This window comes from Odontesthes bonariensis, chromosome 7 (genome assembly GCF_027942865.1).
Source record: "Odontesthes bonariensis isolate fOdoBon6 chromosome 7, fOdoBon6.hap1, whole genome shotgun sequence".
NCBI classification, from domain to species: Eukaryota; Metazoa; Chordata; class Actinopteri; order Atheriniformes; family Atherinopsidae; genus Odontesthes; species Odontesthes bonariensis.
This window is the reverse complement of record NC_134512.1, coordinates 5,665,426-5,679,812: the sequence shown is the minus strand read 5'-3', so window position 1 is coordinate 5,679,812 and position 14,387 is coordinate 5,665,426. Positions and strand designations below refer to the sequence as shown.

Below are 14,387 nucleotides of genomic sequence, written 5' to 3'. Positions count from 1 at the left end.
TAACAACAACACGACAGCTCTGAACTAGCAGTGCAATAGTACGCGTTCATTCATTCATTCTTCTTAAAATATTGGTGAAATAAAGACAGATAATGCCTTATTTAGAGGCTGTATTGTATGTGCCCTATTCTCTCCCGTTATATGGATATACGCTGATCTCGAGTAATCTAATTAGCGTCTGAAGAACGCCAACTTTCACCAAACTATGATTGGTGAGTAGATGAACGTATTTTATGCCAAAAATAAGGTCCAGGTTTAAAAAAACGTACTTCCCCTTTAACTGTTGACTGATTTCCTACCAGTTTTAGTTTTAGTTTAGGTTGATTCCTGGTTTAAACACATTATTAAAGATTAGTTTAACCATAAATTGCTACTTGCATATAAATAACTTCAAGATAATTTATCAGAAAGTAGTATTGAAATTCTTCCTCTGTCCCTGTTAAGAAACAAAATCACATGCAGTCAGCATGCTGTTCACATGTCCATGAAAATTGCCAAATCAGATGTAATACATAATGTAGTCTGGTGGAGAGGAGCCAGAAATCCTTTAGCATTCTGCAAATTTCATGATGAAAGTGGAAACTCTGGATGTTACCATGGAGCAGCGGTCCATTGGGAGGCTCTGTAGTGCAAGATCATGTTGTTTATATGGACTCATTACATCAAATAGCTTGGATTCCCACTTAAGTTTTAATTATTTATGTGTTAAATTTGGAGGTGAGTTCCTATTACAAATGTGTCATCAATGCATCTCCATCACTGCTCTATTTATAGGATTACTTGTAACATGGGTAACTCTGTATTTAGTAGCTTTATTTTAGCAAAGAAACAGTTACATGATATCTGTACCCTCTCACCACATATTATGTTAAGCACACAGCAGACTAAACTATCCCTACATGAACATCAAAAGCTTCATCTCTCCTCATTGTGAAAAATGTTTTATTATTTACATGTGTGCAATTTCCTCCCATTCTCACTCTGAAAGCACCATATGCTGCCCTTTTGTTAGGAACCCTTGACATAACAAATTAACACAGAGGTAAAAGTGTCTGTTTACTGGAAAAAGGTTGTGAAATGGTGCATCATTATCCAAACCACTGGATTAATATTATGGATGTATGTGTGTATTTTTAACTAAAAAGATTTTCTTAAATCTAACTAAGAAATTTATTCTTCATCCCATCTATGTAAGTTTAACATGACTTGTGTTGCCTGAGCCAAAACAACCAGCTCGTGGAACTGAAAGCAAAAAGCAAGTGAATGAGAAAAAGTGGATAAATAGCTGTTCAAAGGTGTTGTTAAATGTGGATGTCACAATTCCATCTCCTTTAATCCTTTTAGAATTTCTTCTACCTTCCCTTAAGCCATCTTTGGAGGAGCTTGTTCAAAAGCATAGTTCCCAGAGTGATGTTTGCTGTGTACATCTAATATTCTTCCAGCTGATGCGTCAGGGCACAGATGCCAAAGGACACCATGAGTGTATATCAGAGATACTGGGGTTTTGACAAATGGGAGCACATGACAGCCTGGGAATTAAAACATGTTGGCAATTTCACTTTGATCAGTTAAGTCTTTTATTATATACAATCACAATATTATTTTCTTTACAAGGTTCTACTGGTGTGTGTGTGTGTGTGTGTGTGTGTGTGTGTGTGTCTCTGTGTGTGTATGTGTGATTGGGAGAGTTCTAAAAGTCTCCCACTTCTATAAATGTCTCAATGTTGGCTCTGTTCATCTTTGGTCGGTAAAAATGAAACCGAGTATTGTGCCAAACAAATTATATCCATCCAGAGTGGCACCATTATTTTCCTGTCAAATATCTTGGGAAAAAAAAACGCTTTTTTCTCAACTGGAAGTTTCCACAGTTCATCCCAGCATGAAACTGGGAGTGCCAGCACACCGCCTCGTAACTCTGACAACGGTCGATGATTGGTCTTCAGCAGCTGTAGTAGCAGGAGGTGCTCTGTTGGTGGACGGTGATGGTGGACAGTGAACGATGGGAATCATTCTGTCTTTGGGGAGCTTCTGTCCTTGGCTTTGCTGTCAGGAGACCTGGAATTCAGATAAACAGCATTAGGATGGAACCTTTCCCAACCCAAAAGAGTATCAACAGGCCTTGGAAAAGCTTGACCTCTACAGAAAAGACAGTTATCAACATTGGGTCAAAGTTGTTCAGTTAGGCTCTGTTTTTGGACAACTTGGAAATTGGTTAGTAAGATCAATTCATTGTTGCTTTTGGCATTTTTTACAGCAAAAAAAGGCAGAAAATGTTAACTAAATAATAGATTGAGCACGGTGATGAATTGCTTGTTGTGGCACTTGCCTTAATTTGACATTAGCTCCACCTCTGCTGAGTCTACAATATGTGCGTCTTCTGTAGGGAACAAGTCTTTCTGAAGACTGAAATTAAAAACATGAAAGTCGCCAAACAGTGATACTTCATCTCTGTCTGCTGTGAAAAAAAAGCTCTCTTCTAATTACTTCCTCCTGAAGACTCACTAGACAAAGACAAGGAAGCAGCAGTGGCAGCACCTCTGAATTATTAAAATAACTGAAGAAGTCAGTAAAGGACAAGCCAGATTATCTCAAGGTAGAGACCTTCGAAAACTGCTCTGCTCATGACTGACTAAACAATAAGATGTGGCTGTGTTTGGAACAAATTTCCACCCTGCAGTCAGACACTTAACATTTTCAATGCTCCTGTGATACACTGCTCAGGCAATCATATGTGGTGGTGGTCTGGTTTCAGTTGCCTGTCGTCTTCAGAATTCTTCAACTAAGTATAAATTAGGGTTAGAGTTATTTTCCTTTTACACTCAGGTGACCTTGCAACTATAACTTGAAGTTCAAGATGTGAAACAAATGACAGACCAATACAATCTCATGGCGATCTATGAAATATAATTTAATGATTTTGTTCTTTTGTGCGTGTGTTTCAGAAATCAAAAAACAAAAGTGCTTTTAAGAGGCAAAATAAAATTGCATCACAAGAAAAACCGAGGGTGTTGTCTAAGGGATAGAGCACCCATTTAGATGACAAATATTCTTTTTTTTTGGGGGGGGGGTGTAGTTTAAACTTCTTTCAGTTGGTGTTGGTTGTGATAGAGTTGAGGTTAGAACTCCTAAAACCATAGAACTTTCCTTTCATAACAGTTTCAAAATATGTCAAAACTGTCTTATGCCTAGTTTACATAGATGAAGATTCCCAACCCATCTATAAATGAAACAAAAAGTGATGCAGCTAATGACGCTGCTGATGCTGCATGGTAAGACGTATTGCATCACTTCCTCTTACCTTGATTGTAAATGTATTTGTAAATGTATTTTATTTATACAGCCCTTTACAGATGTACCAAATTGCTTTACAGCAGGTAATAAATAAAGAGAAGAATAAGTAAAAACAAATAAAAACAATAAAGAACAGTGAAAGCAATAAAATACAACAAAATCAAATAAGATCAAATAAGATAAAAGTGTCATAATACTACTGGGTATTAAAAGCAATCCTAAATAAGTAGGTTTTTAGCCTAGATTTGAAGAGGCCCAGGTCAGAAATAAGACGCTTATTCCAGAGCCTGAGGGCAGCGACGGAGAAGGCTCGGTCACCCCAGTGTTTGTATTTTGACCTGGGCACTTCCAGCAAAAAATGATTTGTTGACCTCAGAGCTCTACCAGGATTGCAGACTGTTAAAAGCTCAGATGAATATGATGGGGCGAGGCCGTTAAGAGCTTTAAAAACAAACATTAAAAGTTTAAAATCAATTTGATAAAGGACAGGAAGCCAATGGAGGAAGTTAAGAACAGGAGTGATGTGCACACATCTGTTAGTGTTGGTTAAAAGACAGGAAAATAAGTTAACTCTATCGCATACTTGTTCTCAGGGGCGCCGCTAGGGATTTTGGGCCCCATGAAAATAATTTTTACTGGGCTCCCAAACAGCCGGCCAGGAGGCTGGCGAAAATTTCCATCCATCCATCCATCATCTTCCGCTTGTCCGGGGATCGGGTCGCGGGGGCAGCAGCTTGAGCAGGGAAACCCAGACGTCCCTGTCCCCGGCCACTTCCTCCAGCTCTTCTGGGGGGACCCCGAGGCGTTCCCAGGCCAGCCGAGAAACATAGTCTCTCCAACGTGTCCTGGGTCTTCCCCGGGGCCTCTTCCCAGTGGGACGGGCCCGGAACACCTCACCAGGGAGGCGTCCAGGAGGCATCCTCACCAGATGCCCGAGCCACCTCATCTGACTCCTCTTGATGCGGAGGAGCAGCGGTTCTAGCCCCTCCCGGATGACCGAGCTTCTCACCCTATCTCTAAGGGAGAGCCCAGACACCCTGCGGAGGAAACTAATTTCGGCCGCTTGTATTCACGATTTTGTTCTTTCGGTCACTACCCACAGCTCGTGAACATAGGTGAGGATAGGAACATAGATTGACCGGTAAATCGAGAGCCTTCTGGCTCAGCTCCTTCTTCATCACGACGGGCCGGTGCAGAGCCCGCATCACTGCAGACGCCGCACCGATCCGTCTGTCAATCTCCTGCTCCATTCGTCCCTCACTCGTGAACAAGACCCCGAGATACTTGAACTCCTCCACTTGGGGAAGGATCTCATTCCCGACCCAGAGAGGGCATTCCACCCTTTTCCGGCCGAGGACCATGGTCTCAGATTTGGAGGTGCTGATTCTCATCCCAGTCGCTTCACACTCGGCTGCGAACCGCTCCAGTGAGAACTGAAGGTCACGGCCCGACGACGCCAACTGAACCGCATCGTCCGCAAAAAGCAGAGACCCGATTCTGAGGTCGCCAAAACAGACCCCCTCAACGCCCTGGCTGTGCCTAGAAATTCTGTCCATAAAAATTATGAACAGAATCGGTGACAAAGGGCAGCCCTGACGGAGTCCAACCCTCACAGGAAAAATGTCCGACTTACTGCCGGCAATGCGGAACAAACTCTGACACCGGTCATACAGAGACCGAACATATCAAGGAGTCCGGCACTCCATACTCCCGGAGCACCCCCCACAAGAGTCCCAGAGGGACACGGTCGAACGCCTTCTCCAAGTCCACAAAACACATGTAGACCGGTTTGGTGAACTCCCATGCACCCTCCAGGATCCTGCCGAGGGTATAGAGCTGGTCCACTCGTCCACTGTTCCACGGCCAGGACGAAAACCACACTGCACCTCCTGAATCCGAGATTCGACTATCCGGCGGATCCTCCTCTCCAGTACCCCTGAATAGACCTTACCAGGGAGGCTGAGGAGTGTGATCCCCCTATAGTTGGAACACACCCTCCGGTCCCCCTTTTTAAAGAGGGGGACCACCACCCTGATCTGCCAGTCCAGAGGCACTGCCCCCGATGTCCACGCGATACTGCAGAGGCGTGTCAACCAAGACAGCCCTCCAACATCCAGAGCCTTGAGGAACTCAGGACGGACCTCATCCACCCCCGGGGCCTTGCCACCGAGGAGTTTTTTAACCACCTTGGCAACCTCAGCCCCAGAAATGGGAGGCCCCATGTCCGAGCTCCCCAACACTGCTTCCTCATCGGAAGGCGTGTCGGTAGGATTGAGGAGGCCCTCGAAGTATTCCCCCCACCGACTTACGTCCCTAGTTGAGGTCAGCAGAGCCCCGCCCTCACCATACACGGTGTTGACGGTGCACCGCTTTCCCCCCCTGAGCCGCCAGATTGTGGACCAGAATCTCTTCGAGGCCGTCCGGAAGTCGTTCTCCATGGCCTCCCCAAACTCCTCCCAAGCCCGAGTTTTTGCCTCAGCAACCGCCGAGGCCGCGTTCCGCTTGGCCTGTCGGTACCCATCAGTCCCACTGGCCAAAAAGGCCCGATGGGACTCCTTCTTCAGCTTGACGGCTTCCCTCACCACTGGTGTCCACCAGCGGGTTCAGGGGTTGCCGCCACGACAGGCACCGACCACCTTACGGCCACAGCTCCGGTCGGCCGCCTCAACAATGGAGGCACGGAACATGGCCCATTCGGGCTCAATGTCCCCCACCTCCCCCGGGATATGGTTGAAGCTCTGCCGGAGGTGGGAGTTGAAACTCCTCCTTACAGGGGATTCCACCAGCCATTCCCAACAGACCCTCACAATACGTTTTGGCCTGCCAGGTCTGACCGGCTTCCTCCCCCACCAGCGGAGCCAACTCACCACCAGGTGGTGATCAGTTGACAGCTCTGCCCCTCTCTTCACCCGAGTGTCCAGGACATACGGCCGCAAGTCCTACGATACAACCACAAAGTCGATCATCGAGCTGCGGCCTAGGGTGTCCTGGTGCCAAGTGCACATATGGACACCCTTATGCCTGAACATGGTTTTCGTTATGGACAGTCCGTGACGAGCACAGAAGTCCAATAACAAAACACCACTCTGATTCAGATCGGGGGGGCCGTTCCTCCCAATCACGCCCCTCCAGGTCTCACTGTCATTGCCCACGTGAGCATTGAAGTCCCCCAGCAGGACGAGGGAGTCTCCCAGAGGAGCACTCTCCGGTGCCTCCTCCAGGGACTCCAAAAAGGGTGGGTACTCTGAACTGCTGTTCGGTGCATAAGCACAAACAACAGTCAGGACCCGTCCCCCCACCCTAAGGCGGAGGGAGGCTACCCTCTCGTCTACCGGGGTGAACCCCAATGTACAGGCGCACAGCCGGGGAGCAATAAGTATGCCCACACCTGCTCTACGCCTCTCACCGCGGGCAACTCCAGAGTGGAAGAGAGTCCAACCCCTCTCGAGGAGGCTGGTTCCGGAGCCCAAGCCATGCGTCGAGGTGAGTCCGACTATATCTAGCTGGAACCGCTCAGCCTCGCGCAACAACTCAGGCTCCTTCCCCAGCAGAGAGGTGACGTTCCACGTCCCAAGAGCCAGCTTCAGTAGCCGAGGATCAGACCGCCAAGGTCTCCGCCTTCGGCTGCCGCCTAGCTCACATTGCACCCGACCCCCATGGCCCCTCCCACGGGTGGTGAGCCCGTCAGAAGGGGTACCCGTGTAGTTTCTTGGAAATTTATGATGCTATTTTACTTAAAACTATGTATTTTGATGGTATTATCAATTATAGTATCTTTCCCATATTTGTGAAAAAAGAAAAACATGACAGTTGACGGGTAGGTAAGCACTGAGCACTCTGAATCCAATGGAATTAATTTAGATTCATTCATTTTCAACACTGATACTCTAATTCTAAACTCTAGATTAGGCTACCTGAAAAATACAAAACTTACATGAAAATAATAGCAATTATCACCTGTGGAGAACCAAATAAAATCTCAGCAAAACAAACACCATCAAAAAACAAAATGGGCAATTACCTATTATGATTTCTCATCATTTCAACATCATCATCTATAGAATAATACAACAAGCAAAAGAATAACATCAGCAGCAGATGTTAAACTAAGTAGGCTCATACATAAAAACATAACAGGACTTTGCATGGTACATTGCATCGTATGACAGTGAACTGAGTATAATAAGGTCACAAGTAGCCCACAGTGGAGATTTAAAGCTAAACCTTTGTTGGGAGTCATACTTGAAATAAGTAAACCCATTTTAAAAGTAGAAAAGTAGTTTTTTGTTCATATCTCATATCTCATGTTCATATATGTCACATGACATTTGAGACTGTAATAAAGTTCATCATTATCATTAATTCAACACACAGCTGCTCACCTCCGTCTTCATGTGGGGGCACTGGGGCTATCTCAGGGGCAGGTGGAGTTGGGGGCTGACTGACACTTGCTGTTGCTGCTGCACTTAACATATCTATTTGGAATGAGGCATCATTTTGACAGAGGGGAGGTCAACTGATTGAATATGAACTGCTTGCTAAAAGTTTGACTGCATTAATTATTTAACTAAAACAACAGTGAAATGTAAAAATCCAGAGTTTTCTTCAGAAATATGAGCTAACATGGGGAGAAAAGTGAGGTAGCTTATAGACCATGGACAAAGTTAATATCCCATAACTTTCCACCAAATGAGCCACTAACAAACCCACCTTGCTTTTTGAAGTATTGGGTGACATACTGTCGACCCTTTGATTACCTCTCCTCTCTTTCTTTCCTTTCTTTTCGTTTTTGGCAACCTGACTTTTGAAGCATATGGCCTTCTCTGCCTTCTTAAAGTTGGATTTATAGTTGACGCCTCACTCACAGCGCAGAAGCGCGTGACGTCAAAATGACGTTTCTGGCCTGGCGTGTGCCATGAAAAGGCTTGTAGAACGACAAACCGGATGGACCAACTCGAGAATACAAACGCTCGATACGTGCTGTTTATTCAAGCTCCAGAACAGGTAAAAACACATTCCAAAATGGCTGAAAACCAAACACCAAACGTCATCAAACATTGCGGCCACTTAAAAGGGCCAAGACCACTAAACACTTATTATCACTAAGTATAGAATGTGAAATATGCTGCTTATGAAGATGTTGGTGAATTATGTACATTACAGTCACTACAAAGGTAACGATAATTCCCATGTGTGTCCATTGAAGCACACAATTTCATAACAAACAAACAAAGAAAGGGTAACACAACACACTTAAAAGTGCTATAGCAATGAGGCAAGCCTTGAAGATGGACAGAAAGCAGCAATGCTCAATATCCCCACCCAGTTCCACAACATGTTTGATGGTCATCTGGGGCGCATTTTGATGGCTGAACACCAAATTGACACAGGGGACGCGAAGCCTATAAACCTCCCTCCTTTATTGCACCTCTCCAACAAAACAAAGGAATCATTGAGGAAGAGGTTGAGCAGATGTTGCAGGACGGCATCATTGTTCCTTCCACTGGCCCGTGGGCGGCCCCTGTCGTTATTGTTAACAGGCCTGGCTCTGACCCAAGGTTCTGTGTGGACTATAGAGGCGTCAACCAAGTCACACAAAAAGACTTGTACCCTTTACCACGTATTGACGACTCACTTGACTTTCTGGCAAGGGGGCAGTTCATCACAACACTGGACTTAGCTCGAGGTTTCTGGCAGGTGGCAGTTGCAGAGGAGTCACGAACAAAGACAGCCTTTATTTCACACTGTCGTCTCTTTCAGTTTCGTGTACTCCCCTTTGGTCTCTGCACATTTCAGAGACAAATGAACACTGTACTGGCTGGTTTCATCTACAAAATGTGTGCTGTGTATTTAGATGATATTGTTGTTGCTTCCCCCACCTTTGAGTAGCACCTAAAGGACCTGGAGGAGGTGCTCAAAAGACTCAAAACTGACTGACTGGATACTACCGGCAGTTTGTCCCAAACTACGCTCGCCATGCAGAGCCCCTCCATGCACTCACGAGGAAAGATGTTGTCTTCCGCTGGGATGACAAATGTCGAGAATCCATGAAAACTTTGAAAGAGTGCATCACATCTGCACCAGTCTTAAGATTCCCTGACTTCACAAGAGCTTTTTCCATTCACACTGACGCCTGTGACCTTGGGCTCGGGGCCGCACTGTTGCAGAAAGACTCGAACAGGGGAGAGATTGTTGTGGCTTATGAAAGTCGCTCTCTTCACAAAGCCGAAAAGCCATACTTGTCAGGGTGGGGAGGATGGAGGACACGGATGCGGACTTTTTCGAAAGGAAAACTGGATTTATTCACCAAAAAACAAAGTATCAACATAAAGCGCGGCTGAGCCGGAATCAAAAAACGTAGCTGAGGAAAAACAAACAAACAAAAGCACTAGGCATGGCATAGAATATATAAATACTTATCATGGGCAAAACTGGTGGCATGGGTGAGTAGACAAGAAAGGCACGAAACGAAGGCATGAATGGCAAACAAAGATCCGGCGACAAGACAGGGGGAAGTGCAAACTAAATAGGGACTGGGAGTGATTGGAGAAAATGACAGACAGGTGAGGGGAATTAGCTAATTAACAGAGTGAAGGGGAAAACCAATGGCAAGACTGAAAACCAAGACATGACTAAAAAACTGAACATGAACTGAAAATAAAAACCTGGACCTAAAACATAAAACTTAAACAAAATCCCATGGCGTGACAATACTCCACCCCAGAAAAAAAGAGTGTTTGGCTGTAATTTCGGCTCTTGAGCATTTCAAACCTTACAGACCTTACGTAACCATTGTCGAGTGGTATGTCATGTCCTGCTCGGTCTGTCAGTTCACTAAACCAAGCCAGAGGAGACCGGCTGGCCTCATGGTTCCCATCTCGCCCCAAAAGCCCTGGGAGTACGCAGGAGTGGATTTCGTCGGCCCATTGCCCCAAACTGCGTCTGGTAACGCCAATTTGCTGGTTTTGTTGACTATTTCTCTAAGTGGATTGAAGTTAAGGAAGCAACAGCGCAGGAGGCAGCAGGAAAGTTTGTCAGTGAGGTGTTTGCGAGACATGGTGCCCCAACCTACCTGATCTCTGACAGAGGCTCACCCTTTGTCAGTGAGTTGTTTGAATATGTCGTTTCCACTCTGGGATCTGTGCACAGGCTCACCATTGCTTACCACCCTCAAACGAATGCAACAGAACGTGTGAACCGGACACTCAAAACTGCCATACGTGCCTATGTTGGGGACAAGCACACGGCATGGGATAAATACCTGTCACAAATCTGCTTTGCTCTGCATACAGCCCCACATGAGAGCACAGGCCACTCGACACTCCACTCGACCTCATAACAAACCCTTCCAGTGACGGCAGGGCTGGACTGGCTATCGGGCTTACCGGGCAATGCCCGGTGGGCCGACGCACATTTTTGGGCCGGGCCGTCCTAATTTCTTTTTTTTTTTCTTTTGAAAAATATATTATAATTATTTTATCGGCCGTGACGGTAATTGCAACACAAAATGCGGCCATTGGTAGAATTTCTCGAAGGACAATGGGCTAGTCCAATTAAATCTCTCAGCACCTCTTTGGCCCGCCCCTCCCCTCACCGTTGACTCAGGTAATCAATCCTACCATTTGAGCTGAACGGACTAGGAGAGAAAACAGTCAAAAACCGAAATGGACAAACAGAGACGAAAGGGTGGTGCACAGAAGCTGCGAGATAAAAAGCTAAAAAGCCTACAAGCGAATGCAGCAAAATGTGTGAAGCTTACTGACATGTTTGCAAGTGCTTCCACCACGACCACAGCACCGGGTGCAGGGCCATCAAGTGCAGGGCCAGGGCCGTCAACATCATCAGCAGCCCCCAGTGCACGAGTGTCTCCGTAGAACAGTGTAGGCCAAACACAGAGGAAGAAGCTATCGAGGTGGATTCAGAGGTGGAAGAGGAAGAGGAGGAGGAGGAGGAGACAGACGTGACCCAGGGACAGATTGAGGAGGTCACAATAGCCAGCCCGGTAAGAAGTAGGCTAATGTTACGCGAAATGTTAGCAGAATGACGACATGTTTTTTTAATGGGAGGGCTCTCCGTGTGCGTGGAGACTTAAATGAGGTATTTATAGATAAACGACTGGTAGGCTACATCTTCACTACATCAGTATGGGGGGAATTGATCATGCAGAAATTATTACTTATTTTATCCAGTCAGGCTGGAACACGAATAAAAAGCCTAGCCTGTTTTTTGCACAACCTTGTTGGTTAGGAGGTGCTCACCGACTGTGGTGTGTGTGTGTGTGTCTGCGTGTGCGCGTTTCTGTCACAGAGATCATTCAGTCTTTATTTTCAACTAATGCTATGAGTAGATTTACTTTATTTGAAGGTGTAAAAGTGACATGCGCCTGTCATTAGCATTACAGTACTTAAACCATCATTAATGTAGGCAAGGCTATAACGTATCTGGTGCCATTCCATTTTGTAGGCTTATGTAAAGTTGACTGGTGTGCAGATATTGCAAATACCCAATGACATCAGTCATAGATATCAAGTATGCCATTAATGTTTATGACACTCTCATCCATCCATCCATCCATTATCTATACCGCTGAATCCGTCGGTCGGGTCGCGGGGGGGCTGGTGCCTATCCCAGCAGTCAATGGGCGAGAGGCGGGGTACACCCTGGACAGGCTGCCAGTCCATCGCAGGGCCACACAGAGACAAACAACCATGTACGCTCACACTCACTCCTAAGGACAATTTAGAGACACCAATTAACCTAACATGCATGTTTTTGGACAGTGGGAGGAAGCCGGAGTATGACACTCTCATGTCGACACCAAAGTGTTCAGTGTTATTTTAGCTTGTTATCACTATATTGTTTGCAGGTGTTAAAGGTTACAGTTGCCCATGTAATATTAGTGAAACATTGCTTTGCTGAAATGGATTGGTAGGTAACCGGAGAAATACGAAATTAATATTCCTGCCTCTCTCTCTTTCTCTGTGTTTAGTCAAGAGAGACTGTTGAAATAGAAGTGGAGGAGTTACCGGGAGATCAGGCAGTTGTTGACTATTTTAGCCGTCCCCATCCCACAAAGAGGCAGGAATTTTTAAAGTTTCATCCACAACAGGATGCCACAAACCCGGTTGTTCAGAGGCTCTTTGCGAGAGCGAAAGACATAGCATGGAAATGGCTGACGTATTGTAGTCAATGCCATGCTTTATTTTGTTTTGTTTGCCTTGCTTTTAGCAAGCCCAATGATCATAGTGCCTTTATTATACGCATGACAGACTGGAGGCATGTGCACCAATGAATAGAAGAGCATGAGAGAGGCATGGCACATAGACAGTGTTTAGAGTGTATAGATTTAATTGCATTTTTCAAAGAAAGTAAAAAGATTACTTGTGTGATCGTATAAATATTCATGGTGGGCCACCATGGCCAAAAATGCCCGGGCCATTTTTTGGCATCCTGAGTGACGGCGTGGATGAGCCTGGTTTGCCGTACCCAGAGACTCTTAGGGCCTCCCTACAGGAAGCTCACGACCACGCCAGAGCAACTATTGACCACAGTCACAACAGACGAAAGCACTATTATGACTTGAGATGCTGTCAGGCCTCCTATGTTGTTGGTGACCTTGTTAGGGTTAAGACCCATCCAAGGTCTGACGCACAGTCCAACTTTACAGCTAAACTGGCACCACTGTTCACAGGCCCGCTTTGTGTTAGTCAGAAGCTGGGGGATGTCAACTACAGACTGACTAGGCTGGACACTGGTGTGGATGCTGGAGTCTTTCATGTGGTTAACTTGCAACCTTTCCACACTTGGGACTCTGTTTCCCCCAGCAGACACGCTGTGCCTGTGACTGAGGAGCAAACAGACGCCTGGGCTCTGGGCGACAATGAGACCATCACCAGATGGGCAGCCAGACTGACCTTCCTGCTGCAGACATGTGCTTTGATGGGCATGGTGATGCTGACTCTGGCCCAGTGCCAGTCATGGACTATGACTTTGAGGACCGCTCAGCTATGAGTGTGTCTGACCCAAATCCTGGTAACAATGACCAATACGACCTCAGAACAAGACGTCACCCCAGAATCATGTCTGGTTGGTCGGCCAGCAGATGGACAAACTCTTACCATACTGACAGACTTGACCCGTAATAGGTAATTGGTTTGTTATTTTGAGTATGTGTTGAATATTGAGATGCAATGCAATTTTTTACAGTTCAGAGTTATAGTAATATATTTATGCATACTTTCTGTTTATATTGTGTATCCTGTCTTGGTTGTACAGGTTTTGCCAAAGTTCATATTTCCTTGCAGGGACTGTCTAAGGTCTTTATCGCCTCATTTTTGCTGTGTGGTTCAGGTTTTTATAGACCAGCATGAATAAAAAACATAGCTAACAACTATGAAAATGGGATATTTCACTGTAATTTTGCCAAAACAATGTAGGACTCCGTAGTTTTTTCTGGACCCCTGCCAAAACTGACCAGCGATTGACATATTTAGCCGCGTGTTCTTTTTAACAGCTGGTTGTCTGGATGGTGTCCAGCAAACAACTTGGGCTACATAGATAATTGGCAATCTTTCTGGAGAAAACCTGGTCTGATGAGGAGAGACGGCATCCATCCCACTTTGGAAGGAGCGGCTCTCATTTCTAGAAATATGGACAAATTTATTAGTCATCCAAAAACATGACAACCCAGGGTTGAGACCGGAGTGCAGAGTTATAGTCTTACACACTTCTCTGCAGCTTCCCACCTGCTGCTACCCCCCAAAACCTAATAATGACTTTGTTTGTTCCCACACCACCCAAATTAAATAAATCAATAAACGCAAGAGGAGCAAATCCAGAAAACCTAAAATAAAGGTAAAAGAAAATGTAACTGAACAAAAATATCAAACTATTAAATGTGGGTTACAGAATATTAGATATCTCCTTTCGAAGTCTCTGTTAGTGAATGAGTTGATTTGTGATCATCATATTGATATATTTCAGAATCAGAATCAGAATCAGCTTTATTGGCCAGGTTTGACTAAACAAACAAGGAATTTGACTCCGCTGCAACTTCACTCGCAAAGTACAACACTCAACAGTAACATAAAAGAATA

General features: G+C 45.4%; 1 protein-coding gene across 1 annotated transcript in view; it reads right to left on the bottom strand.

Annotated features, from left to right (window-relative positions):
• Window positions 1–1,629: 1,629 nt before the first annotated feature.
• LOC142383662 (chemokine-like protein TAFA-5) overlaps window positions 1,630–14,387 on the bottom strand; it is a 114,727-nt gene continuing 101,969 nt past the window's right edge. Inside the window, exon 4 of the mRNA XM_075469298.1 lies at window positions 1,630–2,055. Coding sequence (XP_075325413.1) covers window positions 2,047–2,055 — 9 coding nt within the window. The 3' untranslated portion in view covers window positions 1,630–2,046. The remainder of the gene's footprint in view (window positions 2,056–14,387) is intronic.